Source organism: Chelonoidis abingdonii, chromosome 2 (assembly GCF_003597395.2).
Source record: "Chelonoidis abingdonii isolate Lonesome George chromosome 2, CheloAbing_2.0, whole genome shotgun sequence".
Taxonomy (NCBI): Eukaryota; Metazoa; Chordata; order Testudines; family Testudinidae; genus Chelonoidis; species Chelonoidis abingdonii.
This window is the reverse complement of record NC_133770.1, coordinates 219,186,353-219,200,648: the sequence shown is the minus strand read 5'-3', so window position 1 is coordinate 219,200,648 and position 14,296 is coordinate 219,186,353. Positions and strand designations below refer to the sequence as shown.

General features: G+C 39.1%; 1 protein-coding gene across 5 annotated transcripts in view; it reads left to right on the top strand.

The window, feature by feature from the left end:
- Window positions 1-14,296, top strand: part of SS18 (SS18 subunit of BAF chromatin remodeling complex) — a 64,100-nt gene that overhangs the window by 36,597 nt on the left and 13,207 nt on the right. For all 5 annotated transcript variants that reach the window (XM_032799016.2, XM_032799020.2, XM_032799019.2 and 2 more), the window contains one exon: window positions 2,210-2,431. In XM_032799016.2, coding sequence (XP_032654907.1) covers window positions 2,210-2,431 — 222 coding nt within the window. The remainder of the gene's footprint in view (window positions 1-2,209; window positions 2,432-14,296) is intronic.

The window sequence follows — 14,296 nt, the reverse complement described above, 5'->3', positions numbered from 1 at the left end:
GTTTATAAATGGTAAGCATAAACACGCAGTCTAAATCCTGAACTTTTAGACTAAACCAGAGGTGAATCAAACAGCTTTTCTCACCCCACTGGATGTTGCAGGTAGGTTTTAGTTCTTAATACACAGACTGACTTTCCTTCTCAGGCCTTGGCTACACTGGCACTTTACAGCGCTGCAACTTTCTTGCTCAGGAGTGTGAAAAAACACATCCCTGAGCGCAGCAAGTTACAGCGCTGCAAAGCGTCAGTGTCAACAGTGCCCCAGCGCTGGGAGCGCGGCTCCTAGCGCTGCAAGCTAATCCCCACGGGGAGGTGGAGTACCTGCAGTGCTGGGAGAGCTCTCTCCCAGTGCTGGCACTACAACCACACTTGCACTTCAAAGCGCTGCCGCAGAAGCGCTCTCGTGGCAGTGCTGTACGGCTGCAAGTGTAGCCATACCCTCAGCCTGGGACCAGTCGCCTCAGTTCAAGTCTTTATCTTCCCAGCATTCTTGTTGCCTTTGGCATAAGTGGGGGAGGAAAGAGGTAATCGCTTGATGCCAGTGCCCTTTATTTTATACCCTCAGTCCATGTGCCTGGCAAATACTGGCTCAAATATGTCCTGGTGGGCCTTGCTGGGTCACAGAGTTGAGCAGTCCACCTGGTGTGGTCTTTTGCAACTGAGTCATGGAGTTGAGCAATCCCCATTATGTAGTGCTAACACAACTCTGTTACAGAATTGTAAATCTCTTGTTTACAGCTCTCCTGCTGATCAATGGTTGTTTAACACCTTCCTGTGTGTGGGTCACCTCCTTTGTTGTCACTGGAGAACTAGTAATGGGCGACTCCCAAACTCTCAACATATTTCAATAACAACCGTATAGAAAAATCTCATAATATTATACACACTAACAGTAGACTTATTTTGACAGAACAATGGGTTTCAGCATATCATGACCTTTCATGTAGTATCTTACATGGCATGCTTTGTATGAAATATTACAGCCATATATGAATTATGAATATGAGGGTTATATGGGCTACTTTTAGGTACCGCGTGTCATACAGTACTTCTCTGTTAGGATACCTGTCATTTACGTAAACCTTCCCGATTTCACTACCTTTTCGATCCTCATATCTGATCAGAAAATATTCTCCCTTACCTGTTTTTCTCTCTGTGCTTTAATTTTTTTCATTTTAACTTTATAACTGTATTATCTAAGACTGTGTAAAGTTTTTGGGGATAAAGCCTATATGAAAAAAGCTGTACAAAATAAAATTGTATTCCACTGCCACCGTAGAGAGACAAAAAAAATCCTTTTATAGAAGCAATTTCCAGTTACAAAAAATATTTAGAATGTGAACAGCTGATATTCAGATTGGGAGAAAAGGGACTTTAAATCACATCTCCCAGCTAAAAGAATAGGTAAACTGATCAGATGGTGTCCTATCAAGCAGTCATGTTTATACTCTTTTTTAAAATATCCATTGAGAATGGCTATAATCAAGAGATCAATCAAACTCCAACCTGTCTTGCCAGGAAGGGAGGAGTAAAGGGTGAAGAGGTATAACTGGCCATATGGGTGTGTGACCAGGTTGTTTATACTTTGGGTCTTCACTGGGAGAAATGGTGAGAGGTTAACTGTTTTTTTCTGTAATCTGTAAATATATTTGTAAACTTTTGGCTGTGTAGTTGATGTTAGAACCTAATGTTAAATATGCTTATAATCATGTGTTTTGTGTGTGTGTGTGTTTCTTTGCATTGTCTGAAGGTCAGTACTTGTTATTATTTCCCAAGTATTAAATACCAGTTTCAAAAGAATATCTAGGTTAACTAGTCTGAATAAATTAAAATCTGTGTAGCCAGGCTCTTGAACCTAGAGATCCTATTGTTGCACTGATCAATAAGGGGTGTGTTGAAATCAAGATGTTTGTGAGCTAAATGCTAAAAGGGCTAGCTTTGCACAGAGTATGGATTTGAGAAAGGCTGAATGATCATTTGCAACTTTTATTTTAAGAGTTTCAGCTAATATATAAGAGATAATGTAAAGTCACAGTGGAATTAAACTTAATGAGATTACAAACTCTGTTTTATGATTTAATCAGGTCAAGAAATCATAAGCCAACCAGCTGATTTAATAAATGTACATAATATAATTAGTGTTGTGACTGAGTGTGACTGCTGTTGATTGTTTAATGGTACTTAACATAACATGTTTTTTCTCTCCAAAGGACCTAACCATATGCCTATGCAAGGACCTGGGCCTAATCAACTCAGTATGACAAACAGTTCCATGAACATGCCTTCAAGTAGCCATGGGTCCATGGGCGGTTATAATCACTCAGTGCCATCTTCACAAAGCATGCCAGTGCAGAATCAGATGACTCTGAGCCAAGGACAGCCCATGGGCAACTATGGCCCCAGACCAAACATAAACATGCAACCAAACCAAGGTAAATGAAATTTAATTCCTATTAAGTGGGGGTCAGCTAGAAAACGAGGCCTCTTATGTGAGCCTTTAAAGGTGGAAAAAAGCCTTTATTCCAAGTTAAAGTGTTTCCTTCTCTAAATATATTTATCTTTATGTCCCTAATGATCTTTCTGTGGGATCCATGAGGGGACTTAGGTGTAGCAGTGCTGAGCACCACAGCACCTACTAGGCACCTAGAAAATCATTAGAACCACTGGAGTTCACAAAGCTTGAGTTAGGCACAAAGACTCCCTATACAATGAATGGGGAGAAATAGGTACCTAAGAACACGATCCGCAAAAGCTAGCATATTAGCTGAGGAACTGCCTAAGCTAGCCCATGGGAGATGCTGTCCAGAGGGGTGTATGCTAAGCCCCTCTCCTTTCTTGGAGATCAGCACCTGAGTGGGAGAAGTCATTTGAACTGGATCGATCATCTCTCAGTTGAGTGCCCTAACCGCTAGGCTGTGGAAATAGTCTGATAAGCGTGTCCCTCAATCTCTCTTGTTGAAGTTGGTCCACTTTAGTGAAACAGTTGAATAGTTAAATATTAATTGGGCTAGAGATAGAGTTAGAATGATTCTATATCAGTGGTTCCCAAACTGGGGTTCGCGAAATGTTACAGGGGGTTCTCAGGGAAAAAAAATCCCTAATGGCGGACAGAGCTGTTCCTAGGGACCCCAGACAGCCCCTGGACTTCCAAGAGTGAAGCAGATCAAAGCAAGCATATCTATCACACTGAGAAAATTTAAACTTCAAGACTTCTTATATGAAAGATGGATATTTTTTGCTGTTTTTGAATTTATTATGAAGAACAAGTTTAAGCTTTGTTGTAACGTGTGTTGTTTGCCTGGACGGCTCAAGACCTGAATGCATGTGTAGGAGGAACTCTTTGAGTTGGCTTCTTAAATACCTTCATGCTGTTTCACATCTGATACTCCTTGATGAAGCAGAGCAGCCTTGTCTTATAACAGGCTTATTCAAAGTGATACAAGCTATGAAAGTGAGATCTTGAAAGAGTTTTCATAATATAATATAAATATTGTAATGATAAGTAATAATAATAAGTAATGTGTAATAAGCATGTCATAAAACAAATTTTATATTTCTAAGATCACTGCTTTTTATAATTTATACTCAGGTAAAGGAGAAAACCCCTGGAAATATTCATTTTAGGAGGGGGTTTTCGAGACTTGACATTTTAGTGAAAGGGGTTCATGGGTGGTTAAAGTTTGGGAACCACTGTTCTATATCCTGGTGGTTAAGAGTACTCACTTGAGGGGTGGCCAATCCCTGTTTGAATTCCTTCACCCCTTCAGGAGGATGGGGACTTGAACTGGGGGCTCTCCCACATCTTGGGTGAATACCCTATCCACTCGGCTAAAAGTTTATGAGGGAGGTCTTCCTTTTCTTTCTCTTCCCCTTTTTCCTCAGGCTATAATATGTGAACTAGCCTAAGGACTGATCCAGTAGATGTGCTCAGATGCTATCTAATGAATAGGGCCCCTATATTAAGCTTAGGTGGCTGAATGCCTATCTTTCTGGTTTGTGAATTATTCTGGTTCTTAGGTGGGAGACAGGCATCTGGTTGCCTAGAGTGGGCAGTTGTGGAGGAGATAGGTGCCCAGGAGTGAGGCTGCAGTTCGCATGTCCAGAGGCGGAAGCTTAGGTGCCAAGTGAGTTTAAGTACCTATGAAGTTAGATAGCTGCTGAGCTGGAGTTTTCTGGATTGCAGTGGTGCCTAAAAATGAGCATTAGGCACCTAAGTACCTTTGTGGATCCCACCCTTTGTTTCTTTTCGCCTGTGTTTCAGTCTCTTCAGTGTTTTCAGTCATTGGGCCCCATTCAGACACAGTGTGAACCACTGGAAATAATCTGTTTTTTGCCAGATCTGAAGGAAACCTATGTCTTTTTGTAGTGTTATTTATTTATGTAACATTCTGCATTTGGTGAATATCATGATATAAGAGTTATTACTTCGCTGTTTGTATCTCTTGTAGAAATTTACCATGGTAAAACAATACATTTTTCTTTTTAAGAACTGACACACAAGTCACTCTTCAATCTCATGGATAAATGGAGTAATTAAGATTAGATAGTCCCAATAAACATTTATAGCAGACTATCTAATCTTATGTATCCCTGTTCTGTATCACACATATGTTTTTAATTTGGAATACCTGTTTCTTTTGTATTAGTAATAGAATTTCAGTCCCAGATACAAATCTGTTTTTACATAGTATTTTATGATGATGTCTTTATGCATAAAGTAACAATTCAGAACAGATTCTGTGTCTAAGATATTTATCCAGAATAAATACCAGAGATGCTCTGTCCTGTTGACAGTGTGGTCCTTGTGTTAGTGCCAAATACACTGCAATATAAAAATATGATACTACCACAATGGTCAAAACTATTTACTTGTTTCTATGCTATGTATTCACACAAATGCTCTTAACAGACAGGCAGAACACCACTTGTGAAGTCTTGCTGCATTTGATTTGAATATGCTGTCCTCTAAAAGCCAAACTATGGAATCCAAAATGTAAATGCAGTAATTAAAACATGTTTGTTTTCTATCTACTATCTGGATTGTATTGCAAATAAGTCAACTAAAGAATACATGTGGCGCTGCCTTTACTACTTCTGTTATGAGAGAATATGTTTTTTATTTTGGAAGGCTCTCTCTTTGGTCACCAATATGCATAATACTGTAGTGTGAATTGAGATTGAGTTTTGCTCTCCAGTAGTGTCTTTTGTTCCACGTTTTGTTGCACATCTGGCTGATGTCCATGAAGGAATACTTTTTCTTTTTATTAGGTCAGGTTGAGGTTCAAATCAACAGGAAGATCCAGTCAGCATTAGTACAGAAGACAGTCCAACCACGAGTTTGGTTACTGTTAGCAAAAGCAAGAAAACTGATGATTCTGAGATTAGCCACAGTCGTAGTTACACAGCTCTAAGAAATCTGGTAGTTAAGAAAAAGTACAGTAGACACACGGCTGTGATTGCAAATCGGAGCAAATATACCTCTGGCTGTAAATTGGTAAATTTTGTGTGTTTATTAGGCAGTGGGTCCTGGAGCATTTTTTATAATATTTGTGAATTTTTTTAGAAAAGTATTGGACTGCAGTTGAGGTTTACCTTAATTATGAAGACTTGATTCTTAATAAGTGAAGTAAATGATGTAGGTAGAAGTAAATTCAAGGAAAGAATTAAACTTAATATCTGTGCAAAAATCAGTTTATTTTGTAAGTAATTGATCTACTTTAAACATAGGGAATTAGTGATTCACCTATTTCAAAGTAGTGTACTTCATATTTCTTCATAGTATTCTTCGTACTATAATACTTTCCCAATACATTTATTTCCCCCCTCCCAATCAAACTTGGAAATTGATCATTAGAAACTGCAAAAACAATAGTAGATTTGTTAAGACTGTAAAAGAATTACACTGCTACCCTTCTATAACGTGACCCGATGTAACACGGGTTTGCATATAGCACGGTAGCAGCAGGGCTTTAAATCATGGCTGGAGCCTTGTTGCCGCTAGCCCAGGGCTCCGGCAGCAGGGCTTGGGCAGCGCTTTAAAGGGTCTGGGGCTCTGGCTGCTGTGGGGAGCCCTGGGCCCTTTAAGTCATCGCCAGAGCCCTGCTGCCGCTACCGTGGGACTGCAGCAGCGGGCTGGGCTCCCCGCAGTGGCCGGAGCCTGGAGATCTTTCAATCACCACCAAAGCCCTGCCACTGCTACCGCAGGGTTGCAGCAGTGGGGCTCGGCCTGCTATTTACAGGGCCCGGTCTCCCTGCAGCGGCCGGAGCCCGGAGCTCTTTAAATCACTGCTGGAGCCCTGCCACTGCTACCCTGGGGCTGCAGCAGCAGGGCTTGCCAGGAATTTAAAGGGCCTGAGGCTCCGGCTGCTGTGGGGAACCCCAGGTCCTTTAAATCACCACTGGAGCCCTGCTGCTGCTACCCCAGGGTTGCGGCAGCGGGGCTCTGCTGGCGATTTAAAGGGCCTGGGACTCCCCACGGCCGGAGCCCCGGGCTCTTTAAATCACCGCTGCAGCCCTGCCATCGCTACCCCGATATAACAGTTTTTCACTTATAATGCGGTAGGGATTTTTGGCTCACCACAACCGTGTTATATCGGGGTAGGAGTGTATTTGAAACAATAAGTTAATAAGAAGTTGTGGCAATTTGATGGAATAGATTACGCTTTCTAAATTGATTGCTGAAGCAGCTGATACAGTAGTTCCATTACTGAACAAATATCAGTACTTTAATGGGTTTTCAAAGAGGGGATGGAGCAGCATCTAAACAAATCATTACTTTGCTTCACTGTGGAGCAGGAACTGTTGCTGAGACAATTATATTGGTGCCACTGGTAACACTGCTAATATCACACAGCTGGCCATGGAACTCTCTACATAGTTAATGTTGATTTTTGTTAACTCTTGGAAAATTGGGGGAGTTACAGAAGACTGGAAGAAAGCAAATGTTATGACAATATTTAAAAAGAGTAAATGAGATGACTTTGGTTAATTGTAGGCCTGTCAGCCTGACATTGATCCCAGGCAGCATAACGGAACAGCTAATATGGGATTTGATTAATAAAGAATTAAAAGAGGGAAATATAATTAATGCCAATCAACATGGGTTCATGGAAAACAGATCCTGTCTAATTAACTTGGTATATTTTTTTGATGAGATTACATATGGTTGATAAAGGTAATTGGAATATAGTTAGATTTTGACTTTGTACCACACAACGTTTTGATTAAAAAACTAGAAATGATCAACAAGGCACACATTAATTGGATTTTAAACTGTCTGACAGTTCTCAAAATGTAATTGTAAACAGGGAATCATCAAGCAGGTGTGTTTCTAGAGGAGTCCTTCAGGGAGCGATTCTGGGCCCTATGCCGTTTAACATTTTTGTCAGTGACCTTGAAGAAAACATAAAATCATCACTGATGTAGTTTGCAGATTATACAAAGATTTGGGGGAATGGTAAAAAAATGAAGAGGACATGTCACTGATACAAAGCAATCTGGATTGTGTGTTAAGCTGGGCACAAGTAAACAATGTATGCTTTTTAATATGGCCAAATGTAAAGTTACACATCTAGGAACAAAGAAAGTAAGCCATATTTACAGAATGAAGGCTCTGTCAGCTGAACAGGAGCTCCCAGTGCAATGCTTTGATCAAAAGAGCTAATTCAATTTCTGAAGTAGGAGTATGGAGGTTATATTACCTCTGTTTTTGGCATCAGTGCAACTACTACTGGAATACTGTGTTCGTTTCTGATGTCCACAGTTCAGGAAGGATATTGATAAACTGATGCAGGTTCAGAGAAGAGCCATAAGAATGAGTAAAGGGTTAGAAAAGATGCCTTATAAAGATAGACTAAGGTGCTCAATGTATTAACAAAGAGAAGGTTAAGGAGTGACTTGATCACATTTGATACCTGCATGGGGAAATTTTCTTCAGTCTAGCAGACAAAGTTATAATAAGATCCAGTGTCTGGAAGTTGAAAGTACACAAATTCAGACTGGAAATAAGGCACACATTTTTAAGAGTGAGGATAAAAAACGATCTGAACAACTTATCAAGGGTTGTGGTGGATTCTTTATTACCGGCAACTTTAAGATCAAGATTGGATGTTTTTCAAAAGATAAACACTAGTTCAAACAGGGATTAAAACAAGGGACTTCCGTGGCTTGTGTTATGCAGGAGGTCAGACTAGATTATCACAATGGTCTCCTCTGGCTGTGGAATCTATGAAATAGAGCACCCAAAACTAGTGGCTATTTTTTACTTTAATCACTCCGTGCCTCTGTTCCCTACTATCTGCAAAATGGAGATAATAATACTATCTCACCTCAGGGATGTTGTGAAAATAAACTCATTAACGTTTGTGAAATAGTTCAATACTATAGTGATGTGTGCCATAGAAAAGCCGACGAAGAAATTAACAGTTCAGTCTTTAGAGCAGAGTTTGAATAATGTGATGGAAATAAGGCATGAGCCACACACTGAACAATGATGATAAAATATTATGGTATAGCTGCTTGTTCAATGAGTACTGTCCATCCTGTGCCCTGAATTAGGCAGTGAGTGGTCTTGTGGAAAAATGTATGTGATCATGTAATTAAAGACTATCAGAATGCATATGCTCAGAGGCTAAATTAAGGCTGCATATAGATAACCTTTAATTATGGCACTTGCTAACTTTTGAGTGCTGAATCTGCAACATTAATGTTCTTCTAAAATATTTTTTGTGTGTGTGCAGTTACTAGTATGGGGTCATACAGAAGTTATCATTTGAGTCTGATGGTATTAGTAGGAAAGGAATGAAAATACTTTTTAGTATGGCAAAAAGTCCAATAATGTGATTTGTTATCAGTATCTACTGTATTAATCATTGACTTTCACTAGTTTATAAGACACCTGCTGAAGGAATGTCGTGTATGAAAATCTAGAGCCTTCACAAGGTTGTTTTACAAGGTCAGTCCTGTTGCAACTGAAAATTTTAGTCTTCTTGGGCTGTGGAAAATGAATGTTAAACAATAAGATCCACAGGTGACTCTCATAATGAAGCTGTTGTACCATTCTGAGAAAACGGCAGGGAATATTAGCCAACCTTTATGAAGAATATGGGACTGTAAGGTGGCTAAGTGAATGTGGAACAAAAATCCTTTGTCTCCCTTTTTTTTTGTATACAATCCTACAAGTTATTGGTACAGTATATTGAATAAGATATTCTGCCATTTTTAACAAGACATTTTTGCTATTTGGAGACTGTTGCAAGCAGAATTTTTCAACAAACTGAAGTCTCTATTTACTTAGAAAGGACTTCTTATGTAGATTGAATGGAATTTTTCACATCTGCATTATGGTGACAAACTACAGAACTCAAATACTTTGATTTTTTTAAAAAAAAGGCCAAAATAAATAACACACCCTTCTCAGGAATCCTGTTTTTCATGTCCCTCTGCAGACCACTGTGGTAGACCCCATTCCCTGCCTGAGCTGAGATGAAAGCCAAGTATCTCTGACTCACCAGTCTCCATGTACTAAACATTAGACACATGTTGCCTGCCCAATTAAACAGTAGATCTATAGCTCTGGATGTTATGTTTGCCTTGCCAGTTGTTGAGGGCTCATTGCAGGACTGTTTGCTGAACCTGATGGTAAGATTTTAAAGACATTTTCATTTATTTAAATATATAAAATACTCTTCCAGATTTCTGGCAACTGTGCAGTAGTTACAAACAAATACATAAGAGATCACAAACACCACTGACTCCACTGAAGCAAACTTCTCCCTTTCTGTCTACCCCTAAACCCTAAACAGCACTGTCCTACCCAGTCAGTAAAAGACTGAAAAGATAAATGAGCCTAACATAGGGTGCTGATTGTTACACAATTCAGGCACTAGGGAAGAAGTGATTTCCATTGTTGAGGACCCTTCACTCTGAATGCCCTGCTACCAGCCCCTTCCCATCTAAACAGAGGGCTGTTAGTTTGAACACCTCTGCTGATTGCAATTGCCATCGCGTAACACACAAGGAAAGGCAGTCTCAAATATAACCAAGACCCAACCATTTGGAATTCATAAGTAAAAAAACCCGAACACCTTAAACTTATGCATTGCATTCTGTACTAACTTCAATTTCACATGGTTTTAAAGAGTAGCTACCTATAGGAAATCATACCATGAAGAAACAAAGGCATGGCTGATTGTGAACAGAGTCTGCTTTCAACAGATGCCACATTCTACTTGTCAAGTGCAAAAGTTTAAATACTTGAACTACTTTGAATTAGAAATATTAGATGTTTTGCCCATCTGGCAAATTATTGTTTTTATTTCTTAAATGTCTTCTCAAAAATGAGGACGCCTAGAAACTTCAAATCTAGTTTGGAAGGTGAAGGCCTTGTAAAGCGGTAGTTCCTTCTGCTATTTTTCAATTAGTGGTACATATTGGAAAGATATTTCTGGTGTATTAGGAAAAGCAAATTGCTCCCTTGACATGTTACAAGGCTTTTGAGATCCTGCTGAAGAATCTTTTAAGTTTCCCCTGTAATATTAGCAAGGCTTGCGGAAGGTATGAAGTTTTGTCTGTTTATCATTTTCCTGGGCTTCCAGAAACCTGTGGAGTTTCTAAACTGCAAAGATCCTAGAAGACATTAGCAGTTAAGTGTATGCTTCACTGGAGTTTCTGAATGCGGCAGCAGCTCCTGCACAGCTACTGTGTTGTAGGAATTCTTATCACCAGTTATCAGTCTATCATGGCTAGCGGTCAGTTCCAGGTTTGTGACCAAGTGCTCCCTTTATTTTGTGACCTCTCAGAGAAGCAAAATAAGGTAGAAAAAGTTTGCTGAATGTCACGTTGTTTCTAGACATGCACTCTGTGTTTCATATAATGCCCTGCGTACACTGGCCGGAACTATGACATTTGGGATCACTTTCTGATGGTATTCTTGGCATAGATTAGTGGTTTTCAGCTTGTGGTCTGCAGACCTTTGAGGATCTGCAGACTATGTCTAAGGGGTCCATGAAAGGTGACTATGCAAATAAAGTTTCATGGACCACAGGTTGAATTTCAAAAGAAGTTCTCCATTCAAAATTTTTTAGGGGTCCTCAAATGAATAGAGGTTGAAAACCACTGGCTTAGGTCATCTGGCCTTCCTGTTAAAGCTCAAGCTCAAAGGTGAAAGATCTGCCCTTTAATAACAGAGGTTTATTGAGCAGCAAAACTGATTAAATTCTGGAGATGGAAGAGACTACATCTTGCAGCATGGGCTTTGGGTTTCACCTAGTGGTGTTGTCTTTTTGGGTCCAAAGACAGTTCCCTTCATCTGGTTCCTTTTTCCCTTACCTCTCCTCCAGCAGTCTCAACCATGTCAGCAGCTATTGTATTCTTGTCATATTGTACCCTCTCACTTTGATATCTAAGAAGCAGTGGAAGACAAAACTGTGAGGAAACACTTTAAACAGTCAAATTTTTCTATCGCTTGTTCATCCTCAGTACCCACCTGGCCTTAAATTTGTTAGGTTGTCCTGGAGCACACTTCCAGTCTGCATTTATCTTACTCTTCATTTTTCCCATATGTTTTAAGATTAGTCTGTCAGTTCCTATGGGCATGGCATGGAATTACCACTGATCATTGGCTGTTGGAGATAATCCAGTTCAGATATGCAATCTAATTCCATTCCATTCTGACTTCCATCTCTCCCTTCCCCCATTTCCTCTCAGATCCATGTAATGAGATATTGTTCAGAGCAGAGATGGGTTCTTTTTCAAAGATGGGAGCCATAGAAAACTTGCCAAAGTAGTGTAGAGAGGGAGAGGCTTCTAATAAGACTATTTCTAATTCCAAAAATAAAGAGAGACCACTGTTGTTTTACTGTGGACCTAACGAAATTGAACTGTTCAGTAAAAAGTTGAAATGCTACATGCTGACTGGCTTCCATCATCCAATCCCTTTCCCTGCAAAACTGATTTGGAGCTGTCAGCCTAAAAGGTGCATGCTTTCACATGACTTTCAGACTGATTCACCAAAATTATCTGTGCTCTTCCATAAGACACACAATTCTACCAATTTAAATTATTTTCCTTCAGCCTCTATTTAGCACCAAATATCTGGTCATGGAGACAACATGCATGCAAGTATTCCTCTTGCATCAAGGAATACTTATAGGTGTGAGGAGGGATAGCTCAGTGGTTCGAGCATTGGCCTGCTAAACCCAGGGTTGTAAGTTCAATCCTTAAGGGGGCCAATTAGGGAACTGGGGTAAAAATCTGTCTGGGGATCAGTCCTGCTTTGAGCAGGGGGTTGGACTAGATGACCTTCTGAGGTCCCTTCCAACCCTAATATTCTTATGATTGCTGTATGAAAGAGAGCCCACAAAGATCAGCATGATTTTCTTCACCCTAAGGAATCTTGTGGCCTATTCCATGAAGTAACCTCTTATCTGCAACTACAGATGAGACCATTGCAGCATTGGGTGTTGACTGCATCTTTAACTATTCCTTCAAAAATTCTCATCTTCCTGTTGTTGAGAATTAAAGTATAACATACTAAAGGAACTCAAGCTTCTATCTCTGTCAGCAATAGTCCTTACAGACATCCCCATTCTAGGCTTCTCTTTCAAAATGAAAAATTCACAGTCATTGGAATATGTTCTAGAGCTGATGGGCTGTAAATAAATCATTAATAACGATAGCAAAAAAAACCCCATCAAAGTCCTGACATCTAATATTTTACTTTGTTTTTTTTGTGGAGTGGGGGTTGTTTTTTTGTTATAGTCTTATTCAGTTTTGTATTCTAAGTATGAAACTAAATATGGCGTAAAACTGTAACTGAAAAACAAACAGAAAGCCACTACTGGACCCCACCCTCCAACCCTTTTAAAAAACAAACAAAAAAAACTACACCTCCCCAACCCGCTGCATGAAATGGTTCCATTCTGAAAACTGATAGAACTCATGGCTCACCATCTTGGTGCCATTCTCATAAAGGAGACCTGGACTAAACTGGAAAGAAGCCAAGTGTTCTGTTATTAATATTATAGACAGTTAGGCTGATGCAGAGTAGTGGATTCTCATTGTGGCTTTACAAAGCATTAATGAAGTTCTAATTTAAAAAGCAAATAGAAAACCTCTACATTGCATCATGGGGAGCCAACACATTTTATCACATTGTATTGTGACTAATATTAATATTGTTAATTAACAAGCTTTCCTGAGATCTAGAAATATTATGGCAACTAGTTTTTGTTTCTTCAAGACTATGTTCTTATTCTCAGTACATTCAGACAAAGCTGTAGTGAAATGTAATGGTCTGAATTGTCCAATTGTTCAGAAAATCCAGAATATGAAATACAATTTCAGTTAAGTGAAAATAATTTCAGCATCTTCATTTTAATGCTTTTATTCAGTACTTTAAAATTGGAACATAGAAATTGTCAGACTAGAGAACAGAAGCAGGATTTTGAATTCCGTGATCTTAATTAATGGTCTATATTTATCTTCAAAAGAAAATGCTGAACATCTCTGTTTTCTCCATAATGCTGTTTTTTGCCTCCTCTTGTTGAAAACTTTTTGGCTACCTCACCCACTAACTCACTTAGAATAGCCTCCCTCTTACTAGTGCTTTTAATTAGTTTAATTACAATTTGTTCAAACTAAACTGAAGTCTGGCCACTTCTGAATGAGAGCATGCATACAGGGGTTTAATGCACTATACAATCACACCTTCAGTTAATTTGATTTAACTTTCCTGAATGTTACCATGTAATATTCCTCTTATAAGTCCATCCTCAAAATTGGCTGCTTTTAGCTAATTTTCTGCCATTAAATTTCTGCTATGATACTATCTGTTCCTAGTTTAGCACCTGCCCATTTAAAAAAAAGGAAAAGAAAAAATTGGTTTGTAATAGTGTAAGTTTTGATTTGTTGCGCTGTTTTAAAGGATTTTAATACAGGTCAGGTTTTAGAAAAGAAAAAGAAACAGACATACAAACAATTTACCACCTTGTTGGACTTTTCTTGCCCTAATGCTCTTAATAGCGGAATAACGTAGACTCTTCACATTTTACATTTTGTTAAGATTTAGTGAAATCTGGTACCTTAACCTCCCTGTGATGACACCATGAAGGGAGAAGGGATTCTAATATTTCTTTAAAAAGTAGTTGAATCTAATCTGTAATCGTAATCGTATGGTTATTGTCAGTACAGGGCAAAGTTAAGGTTGTTTGAGTGCTGTTACAAATTTAGCCTTGACTCTGAATTTCCTGAGTTTATAATGCTTTGTTTTAGGATAATTAAAATTATTTTTATTTATT